The sequence below is a fragment of the Syngnathoides biaculeatus genome, chromosome 22, assembly GCF_019802595.1.
Source record: "Syngnathoides biaculeatus isolate LvHL_M chromosome 22, ASM1980259v1, whole genome shotgun sequence".
Lineage (NCBI taxonomy): Eukaryota > Metazoa > Chordata > Actinopteri > Syngnathiformes > Syngnathidae > Syngnathoides > Syngnathoides biaculeatus.
Genome location: NC_084661.1, coordinates 11,170,626 through 11,186,398, shown reverse-complemented (window position 1 = coordinate 11,186,398; position 15,773 = coordinate 11,170,626). Strand labels below are relative to the sequence as shown.

Here is a 15,773-nt window from a genome sequence, read left to right as displayed (position 1 = left end):
GGGGGGCATTAAAAATTCAGTGCATCACACATTTAAATGGTCGATGGAGCTGCCTGTGTTGATCCACTTGGCCAGCAGATGAAAAACGGGAAAAAATAGCCGTAAAAACAAAATATTTTGTTGTTGTTGTTGTTTTGGCAGCAATACGCATCCGTAGGAACGAGCTGGCCCATTTGATTTTAAAAATTAAGACGTGGCCCCTGAACTCAAAAGCTTATTTTTTTGTTCGGTAAACAAAGGTACTTCACCGTCAAAAAGTTTATGTCGCCTCCTGCAGGTTGAATTGAATACAGCAAACGAAACTGCAACCAGAAGTTTTTAACTGCACAACGCACATTCGCCACTGTGAGGCGTTCAAAAGCTGACGAAGAGCAGGAATTGTGAACGCCTACACAGTTTAAAATAGTTAAATGTACTTCGTTGGTGGTTTCTAGGGTAAATAATATCATCTAGCAATGACAGCATCAGTAATATTTGTCACAGGTATTGTACAGGATAAACGCAATTTCACAACTATTTTAAGTTTCATGTTATATCAAGGAGTTGACTTCGTGGTTCTACTTTTACTAAGGTACAGAGTCAGTACTTTCGCCACCTTTCCACCACCTACACACCGGTTGGGGATTATTGCTCAAGGTACTCATTTGGTTTGAGAAAAAAAAAAGTTTACAGAAGGCTGAACTTCCCCATATTTAAACAACAATACAAAGGCGTTCAATGGCTGACAAAACACGCAATGAGGCCTCTGATAAGGAGCTGCTAATACAATCGGACAAGTTATAGTTTCCTGCACACACACGTGTTTTGTGATGCGTCAACGTGATGGACGACCTTAAGGTCCATCCGGACGTAGGTGGACGCTGGGGAAGAAGGAAGGAAGGAGGGGGTAGACCGCGTCAGGTCTGGAGAGAACCGCAGTCGCACAGCTGCTTGCCTTCGAAATGAAGCCAAATCATGCGTGAAGTGGAGAAAAAAAAAAATCACACGAGGCTTCTGTTTAGCGAGTAGCAATGTGACTTCCTGTGTTTTGAGTTAGCGTGACGATAACCATAGAACCTCTGCTCATGCTAACTATGCATCCCCCGTATCCTTAAAGGTCAAATGTCATGACTATAAACATTCTAAAATAGATATTGTCATGAAAAATACATATAACATTATTCACTTCAATGTCTATACGAAAAAAATATGAGCGGAGAGCGCGTCATCCGTGCGCAAATTTGCGGAAGTCTCATTCGACGTTCAAGCGGTAGCCATATTGCCTGCAACGTCATCGGCAGATGTTACGCCGGGACATTCGCCATTGAAAACACGCTGTGACACGGAAGCTCTTTTCAAAGAAGAGAACATCTCACAATCAAGTGAAGTGATCAAGGGCCATATTTAGATGATATGCGGATCACTTCTCACTAACAACAGACTCCCAGACAGTATGTATGAGCCTAAACTGTGCTCGGTGGACGAGGCACCTCCAAAGCCGTCCGCGGCGCCGACGTGTACGTCGACACATTTAGCGCCCCTGACTTACGCAAGCGGATCTTTTGTTACATTCTGAGAGGATTATGTCCCCCCCCCCCAACTATTGTTTATTTTAGTCTCTCTATACACACCTATCTGTCATTTGGAACACACGAAGCTCTTGTCCTTTGCACCCGAGCAATCCATTTTTCGCGACGAACCGGGTCTTTTTGAAAAGTATGAAGAGTGGATCCATCCTCCCGAGTGTTCGAGCAATATCCAGCCGTACAACGAGACGGCATTTTGGCTAACACGAAGGAACGACGAGCTACCTTCCAGCAGGTAAAACTAGTAGAAACATATGAGCCCGCCTGAGTGCGCTACTGCCCTTAACGTCACTTCCTGCTTCTTCACCAAAACATATCCCTCGAGAGGATTTTCATGGCGAGAGTGACAAAAAGCCATATACGTCAAAATCATGTTTGGTGAAAAAACAGATGGGTCCATCCCGGGTGCCTTTTTTTTTTATTAATAACAACTAAAACCATGCATTTCATGACAGTGGACCTTTAACTGGTGCTGCCATGTAAATAGTATGTAGCTGATAGCATCAAGGCTAATGACTCTTTCGGCTTGTGTGACAGCTAAGCATGTTAAAATGTTACTGAAAATATTACAGAGCATCTGCTTACTTGAAAAGCATGTAGCTAATGGCCTTGTTGCTAATGGATAGCATGCAAATCCCCCGGAAAAACTTGGGACATTTGCTTCCATGTATGTCAGCCATCTTTAAAGGACCAGTACTTTTACTTTATTTTAGCATTGTTGTATCATATTAAACTTATATTTTTACACTTGCATGCCACCAATTACTGAAACGCTCAAAATACTTCCTATAGAGTCAGATAACATAAGTACAAATAGGAACATCACAAGAGAGCATATTATGCATTTGTTCCACAATTTCGAAACAGTTCCCAAGTATCTGATAATGTGCAGTGTGGCGTGCAAAATAAGGGAAAAAAAATACAGATCTTCTATAGCAGCATATTTGTTGCCAGGGTGAAAGCGGATCGTTCAACGGGTGGATGTCTCTTGCAGTGAGCAAAAAAAAAAAGCTTTTTATGTATTTATTATTATTTATAATGGTCATACACTAACTTGGGAAGGTCTTCCACGAATGTGACACCGGATGTTTGTTAGTTAGCTTCAAAAGGGGAAGAAAAATACACAAATAGGTGAGTTGTTTTACTTTGTGATTTGATTCCGCCTTTGGTTTTATTTTGAAAAGCCGGAAGCGGTCGGTTCCACCGCTGGTCTGCGTTGATGCTAACCGAAGGAAGCGTCCGGCTCGTCCGCATTCCTCCTCTGTCGACAGCCTAGCTGGGGCAGAGTGAGGCGCAGAGAGAAAAGGAGGCCATTAAAGAAGGAAAGAAAGACTTCAAATCATCGGGTTTTTTTGTATACCCAGCTACACCAAAGCGAAGTGGATGTATTAATCAAGAATAGACTACTCTTAACATCGGACCGAGTGACCAAATACGGCCCCGTGACTAAATACCAAGCACGTCAGGAGGACTTTGGACTTCCAAGAGAAGAGCGACGTTAAACATCAACAACAAAAACGGCCGTTTTTGGGGGGGGCGTTCTGTCTCGTTGTTAATGTGAAGTATAAAGTCAAGAAGCTTCGGCGAAATAACCTCCAATCTTTACCACCGTGGATAGCCCGTGTGTTTTTTTTTTTAATAACAAGATGGCTGATGACAGCAGCTAGCCCGTATAACAAGGACGGCGGAGCGACGTTCCCTTTTAATGTCCTCATATTTTTGTAGTCTCATCTTGGAATAGTTACAAACATATATAAAATGAATTTGTCGTATTCAAGCAACGACGGCGTTTGTGACGAAAGTGCGGTCTAAAAATGTGTACCTGTGCTGCAAAAATGGTGAGGTGAGTCGCTTTGCTTCCCCCCCCCCTTCGATTTTCGTCGAGATAAGTCGATTAAATATGTTGTTGGTCGACAGCGGGGGCGAGAAAAGCCAAATAAGGAGGACGCCGAAGTAAAATTTTAAAACAATAATTGTAATCTTTTATGTGGGTGGGCGGAGCTTATTCGATCGATGGGTGTTAAACCGAGCAACATTCCTACGGATCCTTAATGCTAAATAAAAGCTCTTTTGTTCAGCAGCTTTGATTGGAGCCCTTGGGGGGGACAAAAGCTACAACTATGCAGTAAAACCGCATCCAAAGCGACGGCCCGGCTATGATTTTATGATTTCTCCATCAAATAAGATTAGCAAACCCTTTTGTTATCGAGTGGAAAGTGCCAGAGAGAGCCGCGGCCTTGTGTGTGTGTGCGAGTGTTTGGATTATTATTCATCTCATGGAAATGGCGTATTCCCGTCAAAACCAAGCGGAGGCGTTATTAATCCGAGCCTTTTGTGGCTCCGCGGTGCGTTCATGGCCCTTGTGATCTTAACCGACCTGAGCCGAACCTCCTGCGCAGCTCCGTTTGGGCTTTTTTTGGGGGACAAAAAGGTGACAGTTATAAGTTTAGAGTCAGGTTTAAATAAAAAAGCGGTGGTGTGTTAATCAGGGTGTGGGCGCGGGTAAATGAATCAAGTCCCCCCCCCCCCCTCCGGCAGCTGTCAGTACACGTGCAGGAGGTTCTGTGTACATTTGCATATTGGGCTGCCCCTCGTTTGGTTATCTGTGCCTTGTTTGGATTCCAAGGTTTTACCTGCAGGCTGCTGCTTCCTGTCGGCCACACACACACACAAACACGCCTGTGTACGTGTGTGTCACAGTTTACAGTAATCTTGTAACGTCAGCTTCACGCTGTGTGTGAGTGTGAGAGAGTGTGTGTGTGTGTGTGTGTTGTTCTCTGGTCAGTTTTGCGGAACTTGCTGCAGCAATAACTAACAAGTCAGGGTGTCACCGCAGAGATAAACGCACACTTTCAGGACTGTCAGGTTTTTTTTTTTTTTTTTTTTTCTGGGAAGAGGGGTGAGTGAGGGTGGGAGGGAGTGAGAGAGGGTGGGATTTCTTGAGAACACACAGACTGAAGGCCCGGAGGTGTCGTTGTATGCCTTCCTGCGTCGTCATGGCTTCCGACATGGCTGAGACGTGGAAGAACTGCTTCGAGGAGGAGCTCATCTGCCCCATCTGCCTGCACGTCTTCTCCGAGCCCATCCAGCTGCCCTGCAAGCACAACTTCTGCCGGGCGTGCATCAGCGAGGCTTGGGCCAAGGACTCCACGCTGGCCCGCTGCCCCGAGTGCAACCACGCATACAGCCAGAAGCCCAGCCTGGAGAAGAACCACAAGCTATCCAACATTGTCGAGAAGTACAACGCGCTCAGCGTGGAAAAAGTGGCGCTGCCGCCGCCCCAGTGCATCCTCTGCCGACGCGGCCCCCCGCTGCCCGCCGTCAAGGTGTGCCTGCGCTGCAACGCGCCGTGCTGCCAGTCGCACGTGCAGACGCACCTGCAGCAGCCGTGCTCGGCGCTCGGGCACCTGCTGGTGGAGGCCGAGGCGGTCAAGGCGTGGACGTGCCCGCAACACGACGAGTACCGGCTGTACCACTGCGAAGCCGAGCAGACGGCCGTGTGCCAATACTGCTGCTTCGCCCGCTGCCACCCCAGCCACGGGCACGCCGTCGCCGACGTGGAGCTGCGGCGTAATGACATAAGAGTAAGATGCGCACACACACAACAGCACGTTCTATACTGCTTTTGGCTGGCTTCCTGTCATCGGTTCACGTGTAATGTAAAATACTTGCTTTGCCACGCGATTGTCACATCTTGGTACAGAGGAACTAAGTTGAAGTGAGGTGAGGAGGTTCATTTAGACAGGCCTTCACCTTGTTCTGTATAAAAGGAGGCTTTGTGCTGCAGAGGTCACCGATAGGTCACCTCACTTATATGCACACTAATATAATATGTATATTGCAAGATTTGAAAAAACAACTCATTGGAGCTACATTATTTTTTTACCAGACTTGGCATAAACATAAAAACATGCAGATTTGCAGTGAAAATATTTATAAAAATACAGTAGTGCTTTACCATTATCTTGTGGCATATGTGGGCAAACTTGCCTTTTTAAATTTTTTTGGGGTCTTTTTTCTGTGTGTGTGTGTTTTTGTACCTGGGGCTTCCAGTGGGGAATTGACGTCATCCTTTTAATTGTCACGTTTCAATAATGTAAGCCATCAGTTATAATAAAAAGGGAATATAGGATCCAACATAGCACCTACAGCAACATGAAAAAAACGGCATTATTGCCAGTGATGCTAATTATTAAATCTGTTAGTGTGTGCAGATCACTGCAGATGTGTTTTGGTAGTCAAAGTCGAGCCTGCTTGCTGTGAGGTGAATTTTAAATCCAATTGGTTAAAGAAACGAACAGCAGCCAATTGAAATGCCCTGGAAGGAATAGATTAAACTGTTGAGAATGCATTTATTCATACAATTCCATAGTTTTAGTTGAAAATTGATCTCAAGGAATTATGTCAAAGTTGTACATCCCGACAGATGCAAGCTCTGTTAGCAGTAGAAGTTACGAAAGAAGTACACAAGCGCTTTGTTTTTTCATAACTAATCTGTAAATCACTTATTTTTAAGGGTCATTTTGGGAATTAATTTACAGTGATATGAAAGTGTGAACTCGCATAACACTCAAACTCATAAACTCGATTTACAGTACTATATATAAGCCATCCGAATTTGCAAACTGGCAAGGTGTCACTGAATTTTAAATAAAAGTAGCAGATATTTTATAGTAGCTAAGCATTTATGAAGCAATTTATTGTCTGCCATGGCTTTTATCCGATTAGTCATGTACGTACTCGCGTACGTTTGCCACGGAAGCAGTTGTCGAACAGCCTGCCGAGTGCAGTCGGGTTCGTCTGTGATCAATACGTGTTTTTTTTGCGCTGCATTGCAAAAACGCGCACGCACGAAAGCGATCATTTTACATTTTGTGTTGTCGGCAAACAACAACAGGCCCATTGAAACGGTCACATTTCAGTTTTCTCAAAGGCCAGAATGTAAATTCAGCTCCCTGCAGTCGTCCTTCTCATCTGTCGGAATGCCACACAATGCGGTGATGGGTGGGGGTGGGGGTGGGGGCTGCGGGCGACGCGGACAATGAGGGTCCCTCATTGTGGAGTCAGAGGGCTGGTTCTTATCTCCCCGGTACAGGTGCATCCTCGCTTGGGGACCACCGGCGGGGGATTAGTGATTCGTCACTCGATTGTGTGGATTCCCCCCCCCCTTACATTGTAAATGACATATTGGTTTCCTGTCGTTTGGACAACCACCCACCCCCCCTTTACACATTTCTCGAAGGGTTGTTGGAGGGGGGGCAGATTAGTCATAGGGGGAAACGTGAGGCCTCCACGACTGACTCATGACACCATCTTTTGGTGTCAACACTGTCATGCCGTCTCGTACTTCCCGCTGCTGTGACTCAGCAGGGGGGCGGGGGTGACGGCGGGGGTGTTACGGTCGGGGACGCAGTTACCCATTTGAACTCTAAACCTATGCACCCACTCCCCACCCCAAAAAAAAAACATTTTCCATCTTTTCCCTACATTATTAATGGATCGGACGGTCGCTAATTAGAACTCACTGAATTATTGAAAACTTTGAATATTTACACTGCATTAGCCTTCTGCAGTCATGTATGTAGAGTGTATTTAACATGTACTTACATATTCACCCAATTCCGCCAGGACTCGTATTTGCCAGCCGGTTCTTTAAGATGAATAAGCGTTGATTCAAACCGTATCGGCCATCTTTAATATGATTTCAACCCCTTGGTCCACCATCCCCCCATCCCCTCCGCTTCCATTAGCCCCACACGTCAAATTCACCTCCCTGCACCTCCAGGCGTGGCCAGACCTTGCCCGTGGCCCCTTGCTCCTGATGGAAAAGACACTGTGCTGAAATGACAGCTAAAGAGGGCCCTTCTCCACCCCCCGCCCCACCCGAGCCCACCATCCACTCCCCTATGTATCCATAGCTGCAACCTTCCCCTGCTAAGCTGCTTCTCCTTCGACCCCGCTGTTTTTTCTGCTCCCAGCCCGACTCAATCAATCAGCACAACCAGGTCACAGTCCTGCATGTAACATGGCAACCATGCGTGCGCGTGCGTGTGCGCCCATGTAATATCTGGGCCAGCGGTTTTCAGCCAGGGAACCGACGATAAAATCAGCTGTTTGCTCAGAGTGAGCAGCTAATGTTTACTCGGGTGCATTTTTGGCCGTGGTGGAGTTTTATAATCTGGACCTCCACGCGGTGAAATTCGCTTGTTGTTAGCATGCTAGCGTACTACGCTCCGAGGTAGTGAAATAAGGACAAAGATGGCCCCAGTGAGCTCAGAGCCAGGACTGCATGATGACATTAGCATTTAGCTGGAAGCGCTAATGTGACCGGAGGGGGGGTGTTCACTCGAATCTGGATCAAGTTAATGCCGCCGCAATATCTTGTCTGTTTCTGTTCAGCTAGCATGTGTCTTTTTATCTTCCACATTTTAGGAAATGATTAAACTCACAAATTAACCACCATTTAATTAGTGGGCTGCTTATGGCATTTCACCGATAAATTTGTTACTATGCAAACCATTTTTTCAAATTTTTATGCCATGGCGATTCATATGGCTCGGGTATATGGTCTTTAATATCCAATATTTAGAAATAAATTTTATTTTCCTCCCTTCCCATCTAGAAAGAGCAAATGACAACATTTAAATATTTATCTTTTTGTATTTGACTTCTCTCTTTTGATACCAAAAAGCTTTGAAAAAATTTTTCCCCAGCAAGTTTTTTTCAAGCGTACAAATCATCCATCCATTTTCTTTGCCGCTTATCCTCACAAGGGTCCCAGCTCTTAATGTGCAGGAGGCAAGGTACACCCTGAACTGGTTGCCAGCCAATCGCCGGGGACATTGAGACAAAGAGTCGCACTCACAATCACACCTAGGGTGAATTTAGAGTGTCCAAGTAATGTTGCATGTTTTTGGGATGTGTGTGTGGGGGGGGGGGGAGACCCGAGTACCCATATAAAACCCACGCAGGCGCGGGGAGAACATGCCAACGCCACACAGGCGTGTCCAGGATTGAACCCGGGACCTCAGAACTGTGACCAGCTGATCCACCGTGCCACTCCAGAAATCATAATTCAATTTTGATGAAAAAGCACATCACACCCATACTATTAAATAAATGTAATTGTAATTGGAATTAAAGACATAAATCTTTCAAAATTAGTTCATCGCGTGTTCATTATAATTAACACCGAGTAGTCATGTCCTAATTTTTTTCCCCTTTGTTTTGTTTTTGCCAGTTATTTATGATCCCCAACACCCTCTATTCACATACACGATTAACGCTACAGCGCCGCTCGCCAGTTTTGCACAATAACCGCCACCTTGCACAACAGAAATAAAAACAACAACTCGAAATGAAAAGCATTCCATCATCCCAGCTTTGCATTATCGTTGTGAAAACACAGCCATGTTGTAGCTGGCCACTGAAGCAGGGAGAGCTTTTCTTGCCTGCTTATGTTGCTTCATTTATCAACTCAAACCCCCAACACGCACCACTTATGCAAACACAAAATAGCTGCCGGTTGCCATGGCAGCGCAGCCCTCCCCTCCTGCAGGGATTGTGCGGTGTTGGATGGGGGACTAATCCGGCACGGTGGGAGGGCAAATATTGCTGCCTTTAAAGACCTTTTTTTTTTCCCGTTTTCTGTCACCTTGCAGCAAAGTCTACTGAGGCAGCAGGAGCGCGTGGAGGAGCGCGTACAAGAGATCGAGGAGCAGCTATGCAAGCTGGACTCGGACAAATGTGTGGTCGAGGTATGCTTGCACGTGCATAGTTTGTATACAGAGAGTATTCACAGCACTTTTCAACATTTTATATGACTCCAAATGACAAATTCACGTCACGAAACTCTCTCGTAACAATGTTTGCGCCATTGGCCATGATTTCCACACTGACATTACTTGCATGTCCACTGTCCTCTCCAACATGGCCGCCTCATAGGAACCTCGGTTAGCCGGACTGCTATAGCACTCTGGCGCATTTAGTTTTCATAGCTTGGTTAAATACTTGGGACAGCTGCTACATTGCTGTAGACACAGGATGTTCAAGATTTAGGAACACTTAAAGGTCCCAACATTTTCTAGTATTTGGGAATTAAATTGGCCATAGGTTGCCTTAGCAATCCTGAAATCTGAATTAAAATCCTCCACACATTTTTGAGTTCTTGCCGTTTTCCTGCTGAAAGACCTGAGCTCAGGTCATTGGAATTTCTCGAGTGAATTTTAACCCATTCATAGGCAGGGTGACAATTTTTTGCCTTATTGAGGTAAAAGTCTCCTAACAGGGCACAATCAACACTTCTTTTTCATTTATGGTTAAGTTAATAGATTAATTGAGGCAGCCATGTTGGGTCAGGAAGGAAAGGGAAATAACTCAGTGAAAAAAAAAATTAAAAAATTATGGCTTCAGGTTAAAACACACAAATATTTTGATATAGCAAAGGATATTATGCGTGAAGATCATGATGTCCCAAAAATGGGACGCTGCCCACGAATGGGTACTACGAAATAATAGTTCAACAAATAAAAAACCTGACGGCATATTTTGGCCTATTGATTTTGGCTACCGTGTCTCCATGGTTACTGGCTCGCTAGCCAAGTCTTGCCATCTCTCACGATGTGCTGGATAAAACTTGTCAAATTCAATCTGCTCCGGTGCCCGGCTTCCTTTTAGGTGCTTACACCTATGAATAATACTGCTGCTACTCGGAGCTAAGCTATGGGAAGCCTTCTTCAGTGAAGAGCACTTTTTTTTTTTCCACTGAAATGTACTTTACGGAGATCTCGGTGAAGCTACAATGCATACATGCGCAGAAGCAATGGGCACTGCACACCATGTCAATTTGTTGGGTAAAAAATCTCCTCTATTTCCAAATTTCATCAATTTCCTGTCTTTTGACCACTCAATACTGTTGGACACTGCGTCGCTTTCTTTTTATTGAGGACAAGGATTCTGCCCGACACCACCGATATGTTCTATATATATATGTTATATACTGTAATACCCAGCCTATGGAGCACCCAGTACATTTGTAAAGGAAATACCATTTGGTACATACACACGCCGCAGCCGTGTAAAAGTGCCCACATTGAAACCGACAACACAAGGTATTTACAACAGAAAGACGGAAAGAGTTTAACGCTAGTGCAGTGCTAACGCTAGCGCTAACAGGGCCTGTTAAAATAAAACTTACTGATAAACATCTCTTGAGACACGCTAGCAACATGCTAACGCTAGCGCAGTGCTAACAGGGCCGGTAAAAGTCACTTCCACGACACACATATTCGGTCTCACTCTTACCTTTTCCGCTCGAGTGCCCCCTTGCGGCCGTTAGAAAAAAAAATGCACAAATTAACCGCATCACCGCATAAACCGCAGAGTTGAAAGGGTATGAAATTACGGTATATATAATCTATCGAGACATATGTACATCTTTCGATATAAAATATAGGAGGCACTTGTTTGTTCGATATAGAAACATGTCTGTCATCAAAATAACTGAAAAATGACTTTCCAAACACCCTCTACATGAAAAGGAAAACTCCAAACATGATATTTGTAAATATGCAATTGACAGCATCTTTTTTTTTTTTCTTAAATAGCTTTGGTAAAGTTTCACTGAGAACCTTTTACATCTTGTCATTATGGAGTGTTGCGTGTCGTATTTTGAAGGGAAAATACTTTTTTTTTGTTTGGCAATAAACCTGTAACATAAAATGTGGGAAAGGTGAAGCAATATGAATACTGTACTTTTTGGGTGGACTATTACTGTAGCCTCCATTTTGTGTCCTTAACACGGTGATCTTTCCCTTTCTCCTCCCCCGCCACAAGGACCGTGTGCTGGAGCTGAAGGAGGATGTGCGCGTGCAGTACCAGCGCATGCACCAGCTCCTGGAGGAGGACCTGGGGCGCACACTCGAGGCGTTAGAGCGGGCGCAGGCGCGCTTCTGCCAGGAGAACGCCGCCCAGGTCCTGGCCCTGGGCGAGCAGCGGCACGAGGCGCACAAGCTGCTGAGCGCCATCAACACGGCGTTCGGCAAGGCGGAGGAGCTGGGCTTCATGAAGAATACCAAGCCTGTCAAAATCCTCACCGACAGGTACGCGGGGCAGGTCCTTCCCGTCCGTGACGCGGTCTTATTGCCTGGCCTTGGTGTCTAATCCTGCAATGTTTGTTAGGTCTCAGGCATGCGTGGGAAGTACTCTTCCCCCCTACAAGGTTGGCAATCTGAACGCGAAGCTTTTCCTCTCTGAGATCTCCAGGCGGGAGAAGAGCTTGAAGAAAATGCTGGAAGGTACAAAGTCAGATTATTTTGAAAGTCTACGCCAGGGAACGTTTTCAGTGGTGTATCTTGGACCGTAAACCCCCCGCCATTAGTCGGTGACTTAGCGCGAATAGCGAAATGAAAAGAGGAATCAACACTCCGCCCTCAAGAAAAAATATTTACAATATGGCGATCCCAAAAAGGTGTTAAAATTCGCAATACAAAAATGTAAGCAGTATTGATATTGCCAGTCACCATGTATAGTATACAGTGAAGAAAATAAGTATTTGAACACCCTGCTATATTGCCAGTTCTGCCACTTAGAAATCATGGAGGGGTCTGAAATTTTCATTGTAGGTGCACGTCCACTGTGAGAGATCTTTCGAAAAAGAAAAATCCAGAAATCATAATGTACGATTTTTTTTTTAAACTATTTGTGTGATACAGATGCAAATAAGTATTTGAACACCTGTCTAGCAGCTAGAATTCTGTTAGTCCGCCTTTAAAAGTCCACCACCACTCCATGTATTATCCTGAATCAGATGGACCTGTGTGAGGTTGTTAGCTGCATAAAGACACCTGTCCACCCCATACAATCAGTAAGACTCACACTTGTAACATGGCCAAGACCAAAGAGCTGTCCAAAGACACCAGAGACAAAATTGTTATAACTCCACACGGCTGGAAAGGGCTACGGAGAAATTGCCAAGCAGCTTTGGTGAAAAAAGGTCCACTGTTGGAGCAATCATGAGAAAATGGAAGAAGCTAAACATGACGGTCAATTTCAAGATATCACCTCGTGGGGTCTCATTGATCCTTAAAACGGTGAGGAGTCAGCCTAGGACTACATGACAGGACTTGGTCAATGACCTGAAAAGAGCTGGGACCACCGTTTCCAAGGTGACTGTTGGTAATACACAAAGACGTCATGGTTTGAAATCATGCATGGCACGGAAGGTTCCCCCGCTTAAACCAGCACATGTCAAGGCCCATCTTAAGTTTGCCAATGACCATTTGCATGATACAGAGGAGTAATGGGAGAAGGTTTTGTGGTCAGGTGAGACCAAAATGGAACTTTTTGGTCATAATTCCACTAACCGTGTTTGGCGGAAGACGAATGATGAGTTCCATCCCTTCTGTGAAGCATGGGGGTGGTAGTATCATGCTTTTGGGGGTGTTTTTCTGCACTTGGGACAGGACGACCCCTCCATGATTATGGGAGAACTTGCAATATAGCAAGGTGTTCAAATACTTGTTTTCTTCACTGTGTACGGACAAAGGACAACGTTTTAAGTGGGCCCACCCGACGGCGCCTCAACTTTCTGGGACACACGTGCTGTTCGTATCTTTCAAATGTAACGTATGTTATTATTTACCAGAAATTACAATTATTTAAGGTAGGTGAATGAAGGATGTAATTAATAAATGTTTTTTTTTTTTTTTTTACATTTTTGAGCCATTTGGTCATATCAGAATTAATACTTAAAAGTAGGTAGGAATTTCATGTAAATGCAAAATATGAAAAGTGTTTTCTTCGTTAACACGCGCTCTGTTCCCCCCCCCAGCTCCGCTCACCCCTCCCTCCACCTTCCTGCAGTCCGTCCCGGCCTTCCCGAGCGGCCAGAGCTCGTCCTCGGGAGCGGAGAAACGGAAACATTCTGCCGCCTTCCCGGAAGGAAACTCCGGCAAGAATGGCGCGGCAAGTTTTAAAGACGCCTCTTCTTCTTCTTCCTCCTCCTCCTCCTCCTCTTCTTCTTCGAGCAAGCAACCATACCTAGGCGGGTCCTCCTCGTCCTCCGGCGAGGGCCAGTCCAGCAATCAGCCGTGCGGGCCGCCTCACATCGTCGACGCCGCAAACCACCATTCCGGCGCCGTCTTCGGCTCCTCGCACTTCCCTCCCGGCGGCGGCGGGGGCGGCGGCACCGGGGGCTCCTCGCACTCCTCCCAGCAGGCGGTGCTGCCGCAGTACGGCGGGCGCAAGATCCTGGTGTGCACCATGGATAACTGCTACTGTTCCGGGGTGCCGTCCGTGTCGGGCCACCGCGGTCACCCGCCGTACCCGCGCTCCGGCTCCTTCCCTTGGGTCAGCGCGCAGGACTACCCGCCGCCGCCCGGCCTGACCTCCGGGGGTCCGTCCATGCAGGGCCTGGCGGTGCGCGACTGGATCGACGCCTCGCAGTCGCACAGACACGCCGACTTCTACGGGCTGTACGGGCAGCCGTCCGCAAAGCACTACGTTACCAGTTAACACACGTAAACACGCGCGTGCACAGCCGTACGTAATCCCCTGCTATTCGCAAGTCATTGGCGCCTCCCGAATTGCGGATATTAATAGTGAAACTAATCCACCACAAACTAAAAAACAAATATTTTAAACTAATTTTACACAAGATTTAGAAATAAACGGATGACAGATTATATGATTGTGCGAAAAAAAACAACACTGGAATTGGACATGCTGCAAAGACTCTTCTTAACAACCCAGGCTAAACCTACCCACTCAAAACTATGATCCTAAACCATGATCATTTTGAATTCATCTTCGAAAAAATTCCCTTTAAAAATGAATGGCTTCTAGAGGATGTGATTTTGTTTTTATTTTTTAAATCTCCAAGAAGTATGTGTGTACATGCTCATGTCGACTCTCCATCGCAACCCAGGTTAAATTTAGCTTCAACCTATCGCCTCCCCCAACAAAAATTCACTTTCCAACGCCTTGTCTAATAGAAAATTGTTGTATTGTTTCATTTAACGCGCTCCATAACTTGCGCTAACGACCTAGGCTAAACTTAGCTCCTCCCTGATGTATAAAGCATTTAAGATGCATCACAGCGTCATACTTCCTTGGCACCAATGTACCCCCTTTCCCGTTAGCCAAGGCTCTGTCGCCGTCTTGTTCATAAATAGCACAAAAATTGCAAATTGGAAAATTTGTCAACGGTCAGCCGTGAATATCCAGGGGATTACAGTAGACTGCTTCAAAGCCGTTATAGCCTACACACGTTTAAAATTACACACACGCACCTCTAGAATACAACGTATACACATTCGGGGGCAGGGTCGAGCTTTTTTTTTTTTTAATTTTTATTTTCGGTCAGTGTTGTAAAATGTAACAAAAATGAAAACAGCCGTTGAAAAAAAAACGTGTTTTAAGAGACTGAAGGAAGGAGGGAGAGAGGGAGGAGGCAGAAGGGAAGTTTTGTTTTTATTTATACAGCAAGAGATGCAAATGAACTTTTTTAATGGGCGGGGCTTAAAAAGGGGGTGGAGTCAACCCGCAAGCGTTCCCGGTTCAGCGTCTGCAGAGGTCCGTTGCCTTACGTAGTCGTCACGAACCCAACCCCCGCCCCCCACCCCCCACCCCCGCCTTTTCCCCTCAGTCGTTGCACTTGTTACCGTTTCCCAGGCTCTTCCACCAAACACCCACAATGCACTTCGAGGACGCTTTTCCTCCCCCGCCACACGCCCTAAACTTAACGGGAAATCTCCGTTTTTACAAGCTACTCCGGGGGAGTAAGAAGAGGGTCCGACGACGCAGATTAACGAACTTCCTTCAGGGCGACGATGTCACTTCCTCTCAATGAGCACACATTCATACGCGTGCGCGAAAGCTCTTGGCTTCCTGATTGCAGCTGTCAAGTGCGCAAAGGAAGAGATTTTTTTTTTTTAAGCACTCAGACGAAGAGACAATGTATGCAGTTAAAAAAAAAAAATAAGTACGACGATATACATCTTTTTCTAAAAGAACGAGAATGGACTGATCACCCTTCTTGCGTAGAAGCCATTTATGACACAGGAGAGAGGACTAAACAACTTGAAAGTATCTTTTTTTTGTAAATATTTTGTGAAATGGAAAAATGACATGACGTGATTTGGAGGAGGATTCCAAATAAAAAGGAGTTAAAAACTTTCCTCTATGGGTGGTTTGGTTTTTGACGAAAAA

At 45.6% G+C, this 15,773-nt stretch overlaps 1 protein-coding gene across 1 annotated transcript; it reads left to right on the top strand.

The window, feature by feature from the left end:
* The first annotated feature begins 2,766 nt into the window (after positions 1–2,766).
* Positions 2,767–15,741, top strand: trim8b (tripartite motif containing 8b). The gene is made up of 5 exons (XM_061810702.1): positions 2,767–5,149; positions 9,227–9,322; positions 11,400–11,665; positions 11,745–11,860; positions 13,396–15,741. Exons 1-5 carry the CDS (start codon positions 4,544–4,546, stop codon positions 14,076–14,078), a joined length of 1,767 nt encoding a protein of 588 aa, XP_061666686.1. The 5' UTR covers positions 2,767–4,543; the 3' UTR covers positions 14,079–15,741.
* Positions 15,742–15,773: the final 32 nt, after the last annotated feature.

Coding starts and splice junctions, on each gene's coding strand:
- trim8b (XM_061810702.1), top strand. CDS start 4,544: ATGCCTTCCTGCGTCGTCATGGCTTCCGACATGGCTGAGACGTGGAAG. Junction 9,323..11,399: donor CGGACAAATGTGTGGTCGAG/GTATGCTTGCAC, acceptor CCCCGCCACAAG/GACCGTGTGCTGGAGCTGAA. Junction 11,666..11,744: donor GTCAAAATCCTCACCGACAG/GTACGCGGGGCA, acceptor AATGTTTGTTAG/GTCTCAGGCATGCGTGGGAA.